The sequence below is a fragment of the Brachycentrus maculatus genome, unplaced genomic scaffold (genome assembly GCF_059751285.1).
Source record: "Brachycentrus maculatus isolate JH-2025_06_01 unplaced genomic scaffold, ASM5975128v1 h1tg000368l, whole genome shotgun sequence".
Lineage (NCBI taxonomy): Eukaryota > Metazoa > Arthropoda > Insecta > Trichoptera > Brachycentridae > Brachycentrus > Brachycentrus maculatus.
This window is the reverse complement of record NW_028281117.1, coordinates 269,473-281,586: the sequence shown is the minus strand read 5'-3', so window position 1 is coordinate 281,586 and position 12,114 is coordinate 269,473. Positions and strand designations below refer to the sequence as shown.

At 37.5% G+C, this 12,114-nt stretch overlaps 3 protein-coding genes across 3 annotated transcripts; 2 read left to right on the top strand and 1 right to left on the bottom strand.

The window, feature by feature from the left end:
- Positions 1 to 260: 260 nt before the first annotated feature.
- On the top strand, positions 261 to 2,181 carry LOC148303445 (uncharacterized). The gene has a single exon (XM_088269913.1). It carries the CDS (start codon positions 617 to 619, stop codon positions 2,147 to 2,149), a length of 1,533 nt encoding a protein of 510 aa, XP_088126039.1. The 5' UTR covers positions 261 to 616; the 3' UTR covers positions 2,150 to 2,181.
- A 1,341-nt stretch (positions 2,182 to 3,522) lies between these two features.
- LOC148303444 (uncharacterized) lies at positions 3,523 to 5,360 on the top strand. Its single transcript, XM_088269909.1, has one exon. It carries the CDS (start codon positions 3,627 to 3,629, stop codon positions 5,214 to 5,216), a length of 1,590 nt encoding a protein of 529 aa, XP_088126035.1. The 5' UTR covers positions 3,523 to 3,626; the 3' UTR covers positions 5,217 to 5,360.
- A 1,482-nt stretch (positions 5,361 to 6,842) lies between these two features.
- On the bottom strand, positions 6,843 to 11,818 carry LOC148303443 (uncharacterized). Its single transcript, XM_088269950.1, has 3 exons — positions 10,235 to 11,818; positions 8,560 to 8,569; positions 6,843 to 8,434 (listed from the first exon to the last, which is right to left on the bottom strand). Exons 1-3 carry the CDS (start codon positions 11,731 to 11,733, stop codon positions 6,920 to 6,922), a joined length of 3,024 nt encoding a protein of 1,007 aa, XP_088126076.1. The 5' UTR covers positions 11,734 to 11,818; the 3' UTR covers positions 6,843 to 6,919.
- Between the last annotated feature and the right edge of the window lie 296 nt (positions 11,819 to 12,114).

The following is a 12,114-nucleotide window of genomic DNA, read 5'->3' as shown; positions in this document are numbered from 1 at the left end:
CCTGTCATAGGTACAAAAACACCGGCGTATTCGATGTTGTGTCAAATTTTCAAATCAATTGTTGAAAAATTTTAGGAGATTTACGATTTTTAACGGAAAAAAAAACATTTTTAAACATAATGATTTTGACAACCACTATAATAATTGAGAAAGGCGTTGTGGGATAGTGACATATGAAGGAACGTGAAAAAAAATGTGAATTCGAATCTGCGCGATGAGATTAGTAAATGCAACCGAACGCTTCTCACATTTTTGACAGTTCATATGTCAATTTTCATCGCATTCTATGGTATCCTACTGAACGTCATTGTCATTAAAAACTTTAATTTACAAATTTAAATTGAATAAACATTTGTTTTTTACAACTTCAATTTGTTTAATTTTTCAATAGTTACATTGTTTATATACTAGTATATAGACTTAGAGCTACAAAAATTTCATTTTAATACAAATACTACGTACTATGGAATAGCAGTAACGGTTGCAACGGTTGTTACAATGCATAAAACAAGTAATAAATAGAACTTCAAAATTGTATGTGGAACAGGAAGATTAGAATATCATAGCTTTATTAAAAATACCCCAAAAAATCGTCGTATGAAACGCATGTTTAAAAATGTCAAAGAAATTTAATATAACTAAATATATGGTCAAAAAATCTCGAAGGCTGTGTCGAGTTTGTTTGACTGAAAATATTAAACATTCAAAATGCGTATTTGACGAAAACAACGGATCGAATTGCATCGCTTCCATACTGATGTTGTGTGCCCAAGTGCAGATAGTCTACCAGGATGGCCTGCCCGATATTATCTGCGCGCAGTGTTTAGGGGATCTGGAGGCCGCCAACAGCTTCAGGGTCAGGTGTGAACTTGCCGATGCACTTCTGAGGAAGTCTTACGGCCGCATTGCCCAGACTGACCAGACTATTCAGCGACCAACAGGACAGAGAACACAAACGCAGGGCAGAGTAAAAGAAGAGCTGCCCTGCGAGTGGGTAAAACCAGAGCTGGAAGATATCATGGACAGTGATAGTCAAAGTGACCCGTTGGTTGAGTATCCAGTACTTGAACTCAATGAAGACATAGAATATAATAAGCCTCCAACACAAACAAACCTCAATAAAATTTATAATTCACCACCAAGTAGTAGTAAATCAAAACACGGCAAGAAAGTTCAATCCAAATCCCTTATTCCCGTTAAACATAAAAGACTTACCTGCACCAAGTGTCCCTTCTCATGCGATTATCGATTTCAACTTATTTCACATTTGAGAGTTCACACGAGATGGACATATTTTAAATGTGACATTTGCCAAGCTACCTGTCCCGATTCTCATCACCTGAAAGTTCACAAGATTTTCTGTTCAGCGGATAAGCCGTATCCTAGAAATTCAGAGCTTTTCAAATTCCGGACCCTCAAGTTAGAAGACACCGAGGATAAACCGTACAGATGCAAATTTTGTAATGTCAGCTATGCTAAAAAAAGCAGTTTCATATTGCACATGAAAAGGCACACTGGCGGGAAACCCCACAAATGTAATATTTGCAACACCCGCTTTGCTAGCTACATTAAATTGCACAAACATAAAGCCCTTCATAGAAGTGTAAATGACTTCAAATGCCCCGATTGTGGAAAACAATTGAAAAATCAGCATTCCCTCAACGGCCACATGAATATCCACAACAAGGCTAACATATGTGAAATTTGCGGCAAGCAACTCTCATCCCAGCGTATTCTGCAAATTCACATCAAGCGCCACATGAATATTCGTAATTTCCGGTGCGAATTTTGCGGGCGCAGTTTCGTAGACAAAGCCGATCTGGCATTACACTCCAAGATGCACACTGACCCCAAGAAATTTGAATGCGACTTCTGCGGACACAAGACCCGAATGAAGCGAGCGCTGATCGGTCACCTGATGCTTCATCAAGGAGAAAAGAATATCAAATGTCAGATCTGCGAGTATCGCTGTTACAACAATCCCGCGCTGCAAAAACACATGTTGTCTCACTCCGAAGAAAGGAAATATTCTTGCCCAATTTGTGATGTCAAATTTAAAAGAAATTATCACATCAATAAACACATGATGAGAATTCACAAGATTACTTACAGAGTGGGTGATTATACTGACAGACGAATGATCAAATAATGAAATCATATTTTTTAAATAAAAATATTGTATCGAGATTTGTATTATTTTCATATATTTATCTGCGTATGAACCGATAGTTAAAAATACCAAACACTTTATTTAAAGCAAATCATCAATACAGGAAATGATTACAACAATATGATATAATTATTTCCCTGAAAAAAGTATTTGCCTACTCCGGGATTAGAACCCGGGACTTTGAGATATGGTATTCATTGCTGTACCGACGGAGTGAAGCATTCATTGTGTTGTTTCGCCATCTGTGGACATGGTGAAGGTTTCATGTATCCAATTAAACACAATACAGACCAAAAAGTGTTTACATTAGAGTTTGATTTGATTCTCGACTAAGGTAACACAGACTGCTTTGCTCAATCGGTAAAGTAACGGGCGCAACATCCTCAGATCCTAGCTTCGAGTCTTGAACTAAAAAAAATGATTTGATGTTATTTTCTCAAGTTGGTGTAATGGTTTTCAAAAAAAAAATCAGTTGTATGGAAAATATTTTTAGTAGATAATAATTTGTTCCCATTCCGAGAAGTTTTTGATTTACACCTTTTCTTAATTCACGGCAGGAATCACCGAAACAATCCGTAATATAGATCACCAAACCTTATTTGGTGTCTTATGCTGTATGCAGAAATTTTCCAACAAGGTAAAAGGTTTAAGTATTTTCATGCTCTCTGTGTTCCGGGCGATTGATTTTGATATAATAAAAATAATAATTTTGGATAATTTATATAGTGCCATTTTTGGAAAATAATGGATTAGATTATGGAAATTATTTCACAAACAGATGCGTTTTTAGTTTTTTCTCTAAAGATCATCTGATTCTCATAATTTCTGACTACTGATGGAGGAGCATTCCATGCCATCCATTCCTAACAGCAAAGGCACGCTCGTCAAATTTAATACACAGGTTGTGAGCCGTTAGATCACTTTACTCAAAGCAGTTATTGAATTGATTGAAGCGTGAGATGTCTATCCACCAATCCGTCTGGAATACAAAGCTCTTTTAGATACCCTGGAGCCATATTATGTATTGATTTATAAATGAGTAGACAGAACTCTCTGCCATTTCGGGAAAGCACCAGTGTAGTTGGTGAGGAAGTGGGAATATTTGACTGAAATTCCAAAAATCAGTCTTGCTGCAGAGATAAACACTGATTGCAGAAGAGTCATTTTATTGTTTGGTAGAACTGTGTTACACAATAATCGACTCTGGGTAATACAAACGCATTTGTCTTTTTGAATTTACCGCATTTTTCATCAATGTTTCGAAACATTCCAACTTTAGTGGATTTCTTTTCAACAAAAATGCATAATCTATGGAATTGTCTCTTACTTCTGTCAAACAAGATTATCCGTGAATGTCAAACTTGTTTTGACTTTTGAGGAGGTAACTGATTGACGTGTTGTTGACAACATAATCATATTTTTTTATTTTGGTTTTAAAATATCAAAGGCTCAAAATATGTCTAAAGATATGGTCGAAAAAATCCGTGTAACAAAATATTTACTTAAAAAATCTAGAAAGATCTGTCGAGTTTGTTTGACAGAAAACATAAAACATTCAAGATGTGTTTTTGACGGAAACAATGAGTCGACTTGTGTCGCTTCCATGCTGATGCTATGCGCGCGAGTGGAGATATTCTACCAGGATGGCTTTCCCGATATTATCTGCAATCAGTGTTTAGAGGACCTGGAGGCCGCTAACAGCTTCAGGGTCAGGTGTGAACTTGCCGATGCACTTCTGAGGAAGTCTTACAGTGGTACTAGCCAGACTGATCAGACTACTCAGCAAGGACAAGGAACACGCAAACAGAACAGAGTGAAGGAAGAGGTGGCGTGCGAAAAGTGGATTAAACCCGAGTTAGAAGATGACAGCGTCAATAGTGATACACAATACGACGGGTTCCTCGAGACTCCAACGCTTGAACTTGCCGAGGAAAAGAAGTCCGTGAAATCTTCGGGGCAAAATGAATCGAGCCTTCCCGCCAACAATTTAGACCACCAAAGAAATATCGGTGAAATATGCGATATTTCACCAAGAAGTGGCAAAAAACAAAGAGATAAAGTTGAATCAAAACTTATTTCTGTTCAACATAAGAGACTCACCTGTACCCAGTGTTCCTTCTCGTGCGATTATCGTTTTCAACTTATTTCGCATTTCAGTATTCACACAAAACCCAAAACATTAGCATGTATCATCTGCAAAGCTAGCTTCCCCAACTCCCACCACCTGAAAGTCCACAAGATATTTTGCTCGGTAGACAAACCGTACCCGACCAACTCAGACTTCTTCAAAATTCGAGCCCACATGTCTCAAAACTTGAAATACAAACCGTACACGTGCAAATTCTGCGGCGTTTGTTTCACCAAGAAAAGCAGCTTCGATGTGCACTTGCAATGGCACATCGGCCGTAAGCCGTATAAATGTGACGTTTGCAACGCCGGATTCACTAGTTTAATATATGTATACAAACACAAAAGACTTACTCATAGTAATCCAGTCTTCCTCACTTGCCCCGATTGTGGAAAAAAGTTAAAAAGTGAAGCTTCTATCAGAAAACACACTCGCATTCACAGAAAGGCAAACAAAGTATGTACTTGCGAAATCTGCGGGAAGCAGCTCGCCTCCCAGACTGTTCTGCGAGGTCACATTAAACGCCACATGAACATTCGTAATTTCCGATGTGAAATTTGCGGGCGCTGTTTCGTAGATAAATCTGTTCTCACGATACATACCAAGATGCACACCGACCCGAAAAAGTTCGAATGCGACTTTTGCGGACATAAAACTCGGCTTAAACGGTCTCTGATCGGGCACCTGATGATTCATCAAGGGGAAAAAAATATTAAATGTCAACTCTGCGACTATAGATGCTACGATAACCCCGCTTTGCGCATGCACATGTTGTCTCATTCTGAGGAAAGGAAGTACTCCTGCCCGATGTGCGATGCAAAGTTTAAAAGAAACTGTCATATCAATAAACATATGATGCGAATTCATAAGATAACTTACCGAGTTGGCGATTATACTGATAGAAGAATACTTAAATAATAACACATCCCTTGGCGAATTTGCTCGGATAAATATTTGAAATATGTATTTGCAGCGTGAACAGAGCGAAAGACAGAGAGATTTCTTATGCGCTGATAGGACCAAATAAAGGACATTCATTTGTGACAGCACTGAGAAATAAGTAAAGGAATCATGCTGTCTCGAGAATTCACAATCCTCATATACTTACTTCAACCTTCTTCTTGTGTCCAGTACTGAACAAAGACATCCCTCTTGGACTTCCACAGTTCTCTATTGGACGCGACTCTCTTCCTGTGCAGGCCCGCCACTTAAAAAAAATCCTCATAAACGAGGGATCAACTAAGAGGAAAAATTATGCATAATTAAACTTTAATTTATAAATGAGAAAAGACATTTTATATTCGATGCGTTTTGAAGAAAATAGTCAACGTGATTGGTAATGTGACTTAATCTGATTAACTGTGTTTGTATTATTATATATTTCTTATTACCAGTTATTTCTAACTTACAAACATTCCTATCAAATTTGCACACAGGACATAGTGATTTTAATGGAAAATTATGGTTTTTTTATAATTATTTTTTGGTTGATTAATGAATCAATGAAAGACCACGAGGTGGCAGAAAATTAAAAGAAAACAATCAAATTAATATTTACTCATCCTTTAAAATTTTCACTGTCCCAATAATCTACTCTGTCTGTTCAGGAATTCCTCCCTTACATGATATGAACAGAAGGGTGAATTTCCTCACTACCAACTCTCTTCATCCCACAGGTACACTTACACTAAACACAAAACTATGCGAGCCCTCATAGTAGAAGTCATTGCTATCAAAACTTTCACTGCAGGATCTGCAATACAGTAATTCAATGAAATCACCTCTGCTCGGTGTAAAATGTAACTAAAAATTCGCCTAAAGTTCAAAATTAGTCACCTTACCTCTACATTTCGCTCACTCCTTTCAAGAACGTCATAAATCAAAAATCGTCAATTTTCAGTTGTGTATATTTTCGGAATGCCCAGAAAATATACTATATCCCAGCAAAAGAGGCATATTTTTAAGTTAATATTTACCCGCTACAGGGTAGAAAGTGTTGTTTTTGCATTTTGAAGAAAAGGTATTGTTTAATTATTTTTTTTAAATAAACTAAATATTTTTCAAATGAAGAAAAAACCTTCAGGTTTTACCTAAAAAGATCTGTTGCACAGTTAAAAGTTCAGTAAGTGGCTTGATATTTATTTTTAATACATTGTATTATATTTTTGAACGTTAAAAATGTTCTCCTGAAAAATCAAGTATTTTGATTTATGACGTTCTTGAAAGGAGTGAGCGATTTGTTAGAAAATGCCATAACTAAGCAAAACCATTGTCACAATATTAATTTTTGTGTGTTTTTTAAAAATAAAATACAACTTAGTAGACTCAAAAAATCTGTGTTTGATTTAAAAATTAATACATAAATTAAAATAATAGAGTTCTACAAATAAAACGCCAAATCAATAAATACCTTACCTCTACATAATGATGATCAAGATTCCACTGATCAGTACCCTACGCGCCACTGAATGCAAACGAGGGTTAGAAGAAGATGTATCAAATGCAGACAAAGACAATAAAACATGAAATACATATTTTCACGTGTATATTTTTTTTAAACACTAAGCGATAAACATTTAAATAACGATTTTAAATATTAACAGTTTGTGTGTAAGCAGAAATTACTTAACGATTCGTCTATCGACATGATCGTTCCATTTATATTCTACTTTATGGATCTGTTTCATGTGTTTATTGACACTAGAACTGTGAATGAACTTCATCTGGCAGACCGGACAAGAGTAACTTTTCTCACGAGTGTGTTTCTTCATGTGCGTTCTCAAGGTGTAAACATTGAAAGTGGAATATTCGCAGAGGTCACATTTGACAGTTTTCTCCCCCGTGTGTGTGCGAACATGGGAAATCACAGCTCTCTTGGTTTTAACTTTAAGCCCGCATATGTGACACTCAAAGTTCTTGATAGTGTTATGTTTTTTGGCGTGGTTGAACAGATCGACTGCCGATACGAAGGTGCGGCCGCAGTGCTCGCAACTGAAGTCGCGGATGTTGAGGTGTCGCTTCATGTGGATGACCAGGTTCTGGGGATTCTTGATTCCCTTGTTGCAGATTTTACACGGATACAGGGCGTCGCTGTGGATCCGCTTGTGTCGCTCTAACGTGTACCTCTGTTTAAATTGTTTCCCGCACACCGGGCAAGTGTAGTTCATCTCCGAGCTGTGCACCTTCTTGTGGGAGGACAGAGATGAGGACTGGGTGAAGCGCGCTTGGCACACATCGCACTTGTATGGCTTCTCTCCGGTGTGAGTCCTGAAGTGGTAGACCAGGTCTTGTCGCCTCGGAGTGGAGTACGGGCACTCCAAACAGTGGAATATTCTGTCCTTTCCGTTCCCGGTTGTGTTCCCCAATTTGATCTTCTTGCGTTCACTGTGCATATTGTGCAAGTGATTCTCTAGGGACTTTTTACAACTCAGAGGTTTGTTACACATGTTACAAATAAATAGGTTTGTTTTATTTTTTCTCCTAGAAGGCTTCTTGTGCGTCCGGCAATCCGAGTTGCTGTCAGCATTGACATAATCTTTAAATTCACAATTTTTCACAATATCTAATATACTTGCTGATTTCTCTCCCCCAGAAATTACATCTGTTAAATTTGTTGATAGTTCACTTTTCGATTCTTTCGTATTACCTTCAACTTTGGTTTTTACTAGTGAGATAATATTAATCAACGGATCGTATTGATTATCACTATCGAAATTGTCAACTCCCAATTCAGTTTTAATCCACTTCTCGCAAGGCATCTCTTCCTTCACTTGAATCACTTCGCGAGTTGCTTGTCCCACTGGTTCCTGGATAATCTGGACCGTGTGGCTAGCACCTTTGCGAAACTTCCTCAGAAGTGCATCGGCAAGTTCACACCTGACCCTGAAGCTGTTAGCGGCCACCAGGTCCCCTAAACACTGAGGGCAAATGATAGTGGGCAAGCCATCCTCGCAGACTACCTGCACTCGCGCGCACAACATGAGCATGGAAGCGATACTACTGGATTCGTGCTCTTCGAACAACGATTTAGATCGTTCTGTATTTTCTGATAAACAAACCCGACAAAGTTGCTCTAATTTTTCAGATTTATTTAGTATATGTTCTGCTATGTCCTCATTGTCATCCATCCTGAACATTCAATTGAAATATTCACATGAACAGTTTGAGCATTTTTTATTTATTTGTTTTACGGGATATAAACATTTTAATTCCCAACGAAATGTGTATTTTGCAACAAATCGGTAAGTTTTTGACAGATTACTGTCACCCAGCTGTCATTATCAAATGTCATGAAAAATAAACCATTATATCCATAGACAATAATATCATACAAAATACCTACCTACCCTTTCGTAAGGTTATTTATAAAAACTATGAAAAAATAATATAAAACTAAACTGTTATTTATAAAACTATTTGTAAAGAAAACTATGTTTGCAGAAAACAGTTGTAGAAGAAATATGCACAAAATTCTCACTAGATCAACCAATATCCCCTAACTTTCAGTTGGCAGCACCAAACATGAAATACATATATTAGTTTTTGGAGGAAATAGTTGGAAGTAAATACATATATAATTTTTTTTTTTTAATAAGGAAGATAACAAAATTCCAAACATTCAAGGTGGGTGTATCGTATACCCCACAAAGGTTTTTATTTCAAAATTAAAAAATATTTGATGTAATTCAAATTCGTATTTAATAAAATTTATTATATTTTCGAAAAAGCTCAACAACATTGATTTTGGAAACAAGTTGGAATGAAATCAGCAATCTCTAACTGGAATCTTGTGGTGCTCAGGTTTTTACATACACAAATTTATCCGCAATTTAAAAACAACTTTTTCCAAGTTTAGTGTTACTACACTAATCAAGTTGAATTATATTCAATGAATCGAGTAAACATTCATCACCATTTTATGAAGCATAGACGTTATTGTAAAATAAAAATATTGAAAAATTGCAGAATATCAGCGTGCTCAAACATCACCCAAAGGTGGTGTTTACGCTATAAATATCAGTTGTAAACCAGAACAGTTTGGTAAAGTTTTAATATAAATAAGTAAAACAACACAACAAAAAAACAGGTATTAATTTATATTTCCACATTTAGATAAATGATATTTTCAATTTTTGTACAAAATAAAAACAGTTTGAAATAAAATTATATCAGGTAAACTTAATAGCATTTATTTATTTTTATTTATGATCACTTAAGCCAACCAATGCCAGGTCGTAAGCCCAGTGAATGCCTACCATTATTTCCTTTGTATAAAAAGATGGTTAATCTCTGCTGGGATATCTAATATACCATCTAAATCAGTAAAAATCATGAAGCGAGGGTATTCTCTGTCTTTCAGGCCATCGATTACATATGGAGGTTAAAGTTTTAACTACGTAGCGTAGTTAACTTTTACTTTTCTTCTGGACATTTCTTAAGACATTTAAAATTGGTTGTCAGTTTGTATTATCAGGAACCCGTACTTGGAAGCATCCCTAGCTTCCGAAACATCTTCTTCTACTTGGTGTAGGCCTTGTGGCCTGTTTTTAAGAGGGATTAGTCTCCTGCGATGTCGATTCCCAGCTGTCGAGCCATCTCTTTGGTGGTCTGCCTGGGAGTTGTCTACCTTAGGGTTGGCCGTATAGTGCAATGTAGGGGAGTCCGGATGGTTCCATTCTCCTCGCATACCATTGTTTCCTTCGTTGCCTTCCCCACCTAACAACATCTACGAACTCGCATATTTGCCTTATCCTGGCGTTCCTTATTCTGTCTAGAAGACTCTTGCCAGATATGCTTCTTAGAGTCTTCATTTCTGACAGTCATAAGAATATAATTAATACTCATGTGGTAAAAAGCAAGTGTTTTATTAATAATTTAAGTAAGAGTATTCCACATTTTGGTTGGTCTGAACTAAATAAATTTTTATAATCATTAACTATTCTCCCCCCTTGACGGCTCGCCTGTCAATGTGATCGATCCATTGATAATACTTTATATTGTGTTTTCGCTTCATGTGCCGATTAGCAGAAGAACTATGAATAAACTTCTTCTCGCAAATTGGACACGTATACTTTTTCTCCCCAGAATGTTTTACCATATGCTTTCTCAAAGAGTGAATATTGTAAGTGGAATATTCGCAGAGGTCGCATTTAACAGTTTTTTCTCCCGTGTGTTTGTGGATATGGAAAGCCAAAGAACTTTTAGCTGTAAATTTACGCCCACAAATGTGACACTCGAACGTTTTGTGTCTGTTTGCGTGTTTTTTCGAATGGCTGTACAGTTCGGCTGCTGAAACAAAAGCGTGGCCACACTGCTCGCATCTGAAGTCGCAGATCCTGAGGTGTCGCTTCATATGGATTTCGAGGTTCCCTTTTGTCTTGATCGGCTTATCACACACTTCGCAACGATACTGAGCGTCGCTGTGGGTGCGTATGTGCCGCTGTAGAGTTCCCTTTTTGTTATACTGTTTACCGCACACCGGGCAAGTGTAGTTCTTCTCGGAGCTGTGTACCTTCTTGTGGGAGGACAGCGACGAGTGCTGTGCGAAGCACGCTTCGCACACATCGCACTTGTACGGTTTCTCTCCGGTGTGAGTTCTGGAATGGTAGGCCAGGTCGTGTCGCCGCGGGGTGGAGTAAGGGCATTCGGAACAGTAGAATTTCCTATCCTTTCCGTATCCGGTAACTTTTCCCAACACGATGTTCTTATCTTCGCTGTGCTTAAGTGTGTGATTGTCTAGGTATTTCTTACTACTCAGAGCCTTGCCGCATATTTTACAAATGAAGGATTTATTTTTCATCGCAGAAGACTTACTGTTGCTGCATTCCGGAACACTTTCAATGTCGACATCATCTTGACTGTTGTCATTTTTCATAATATCTAACACACTTTCCGATGTTTCTCCTTCAAACGTGGCATGTGTATTTTCAAATGATTCATGTTTTAATTTCTTCTTGTTTGTCTCGACCTCGGTTAGGACTAATGGGGTATTCTCTATCAATGGATCACCTTCTGTTTCACCAACAACTTCTTCCAACTCGGATTTGACCCAATCAACACAGAACACCTCTTGTTTGACTTCGCTCTGTGTATAGGTTCCCTGTCCCTTAGATTGCTGTATAGTTTTGTGAAGCTGGCCAGTGCGGCTGTTAGACTTCCTCAAAAATGCATCTGCAAGTTCACACCTGACCCTGAAACTGTTAGCGGCTTCCAGGTCCCCTAAACACCGAGCGCAGATGATATCCGGCAATCCGTCCTGCCAGACTATATGCACTCGCGCGCACAACATCAGGATAGAAGCGATACTACTGGAATCGTACTCTTCGAACAGAGATTTAGATTGTTCTCTGCTGTCTGTCAAACAAACTCGACATATCTGTTCCAACTTTTCAGATTTATGAAGTAAAAGTCCTGCTATTCCCTCTTTGCTATCCATCCTTACATAAAATAAATTGAAATATTCACATGCACTATAGGAGCATTCCTGGATTGTTTTTCACATTCCTTGACATGCAATTGACAGTTTTTGCTGTCACCCAGATCCATTGACAATAATATGACATAGACAAATCATACATAGAAATAATTAAATAAATAAAAACATCTTCCCAGATACCTACCCATATTTACTTTATTTTTTGGCAGATATAGTCTATAAAAATATTTAAATATAGCTTTAATAAGTTTACGCGTTTTCAAAATAATCGGCTGTGATGTATGTATAAAAATATTTTCAGCTTAGCCTAAGCGGATTACGTATATTATTTTGACACTCCCTTGGAATCAAACCCGGCCTCTTCAGCAAGGAAGACAAATG

Excerpts from the sequence above, each read along its gene's own strand:
- LOC148303445 (XM_088269913.1), top strand. The coding sequence starts at position 617 with ATGTCAAAGAAATTTAATATAACTAAATATATGGTCAAAAAATCTCGA.
- LOC148303444 (XM_088269909.1), top strand. The coding sequence starts at position 3,627 with ATGTCTAAAGATATGGTCGAAAAAATCCGTGTAACAAAATATTTACTT.
- LOC148303443 (XM_088269950.1), bottom strand. The coding sequence starts at position 11,733 with ATGGATAGCAAAGAGGGAATAGCAGGACTTTTACTTCATAAATCTGAA.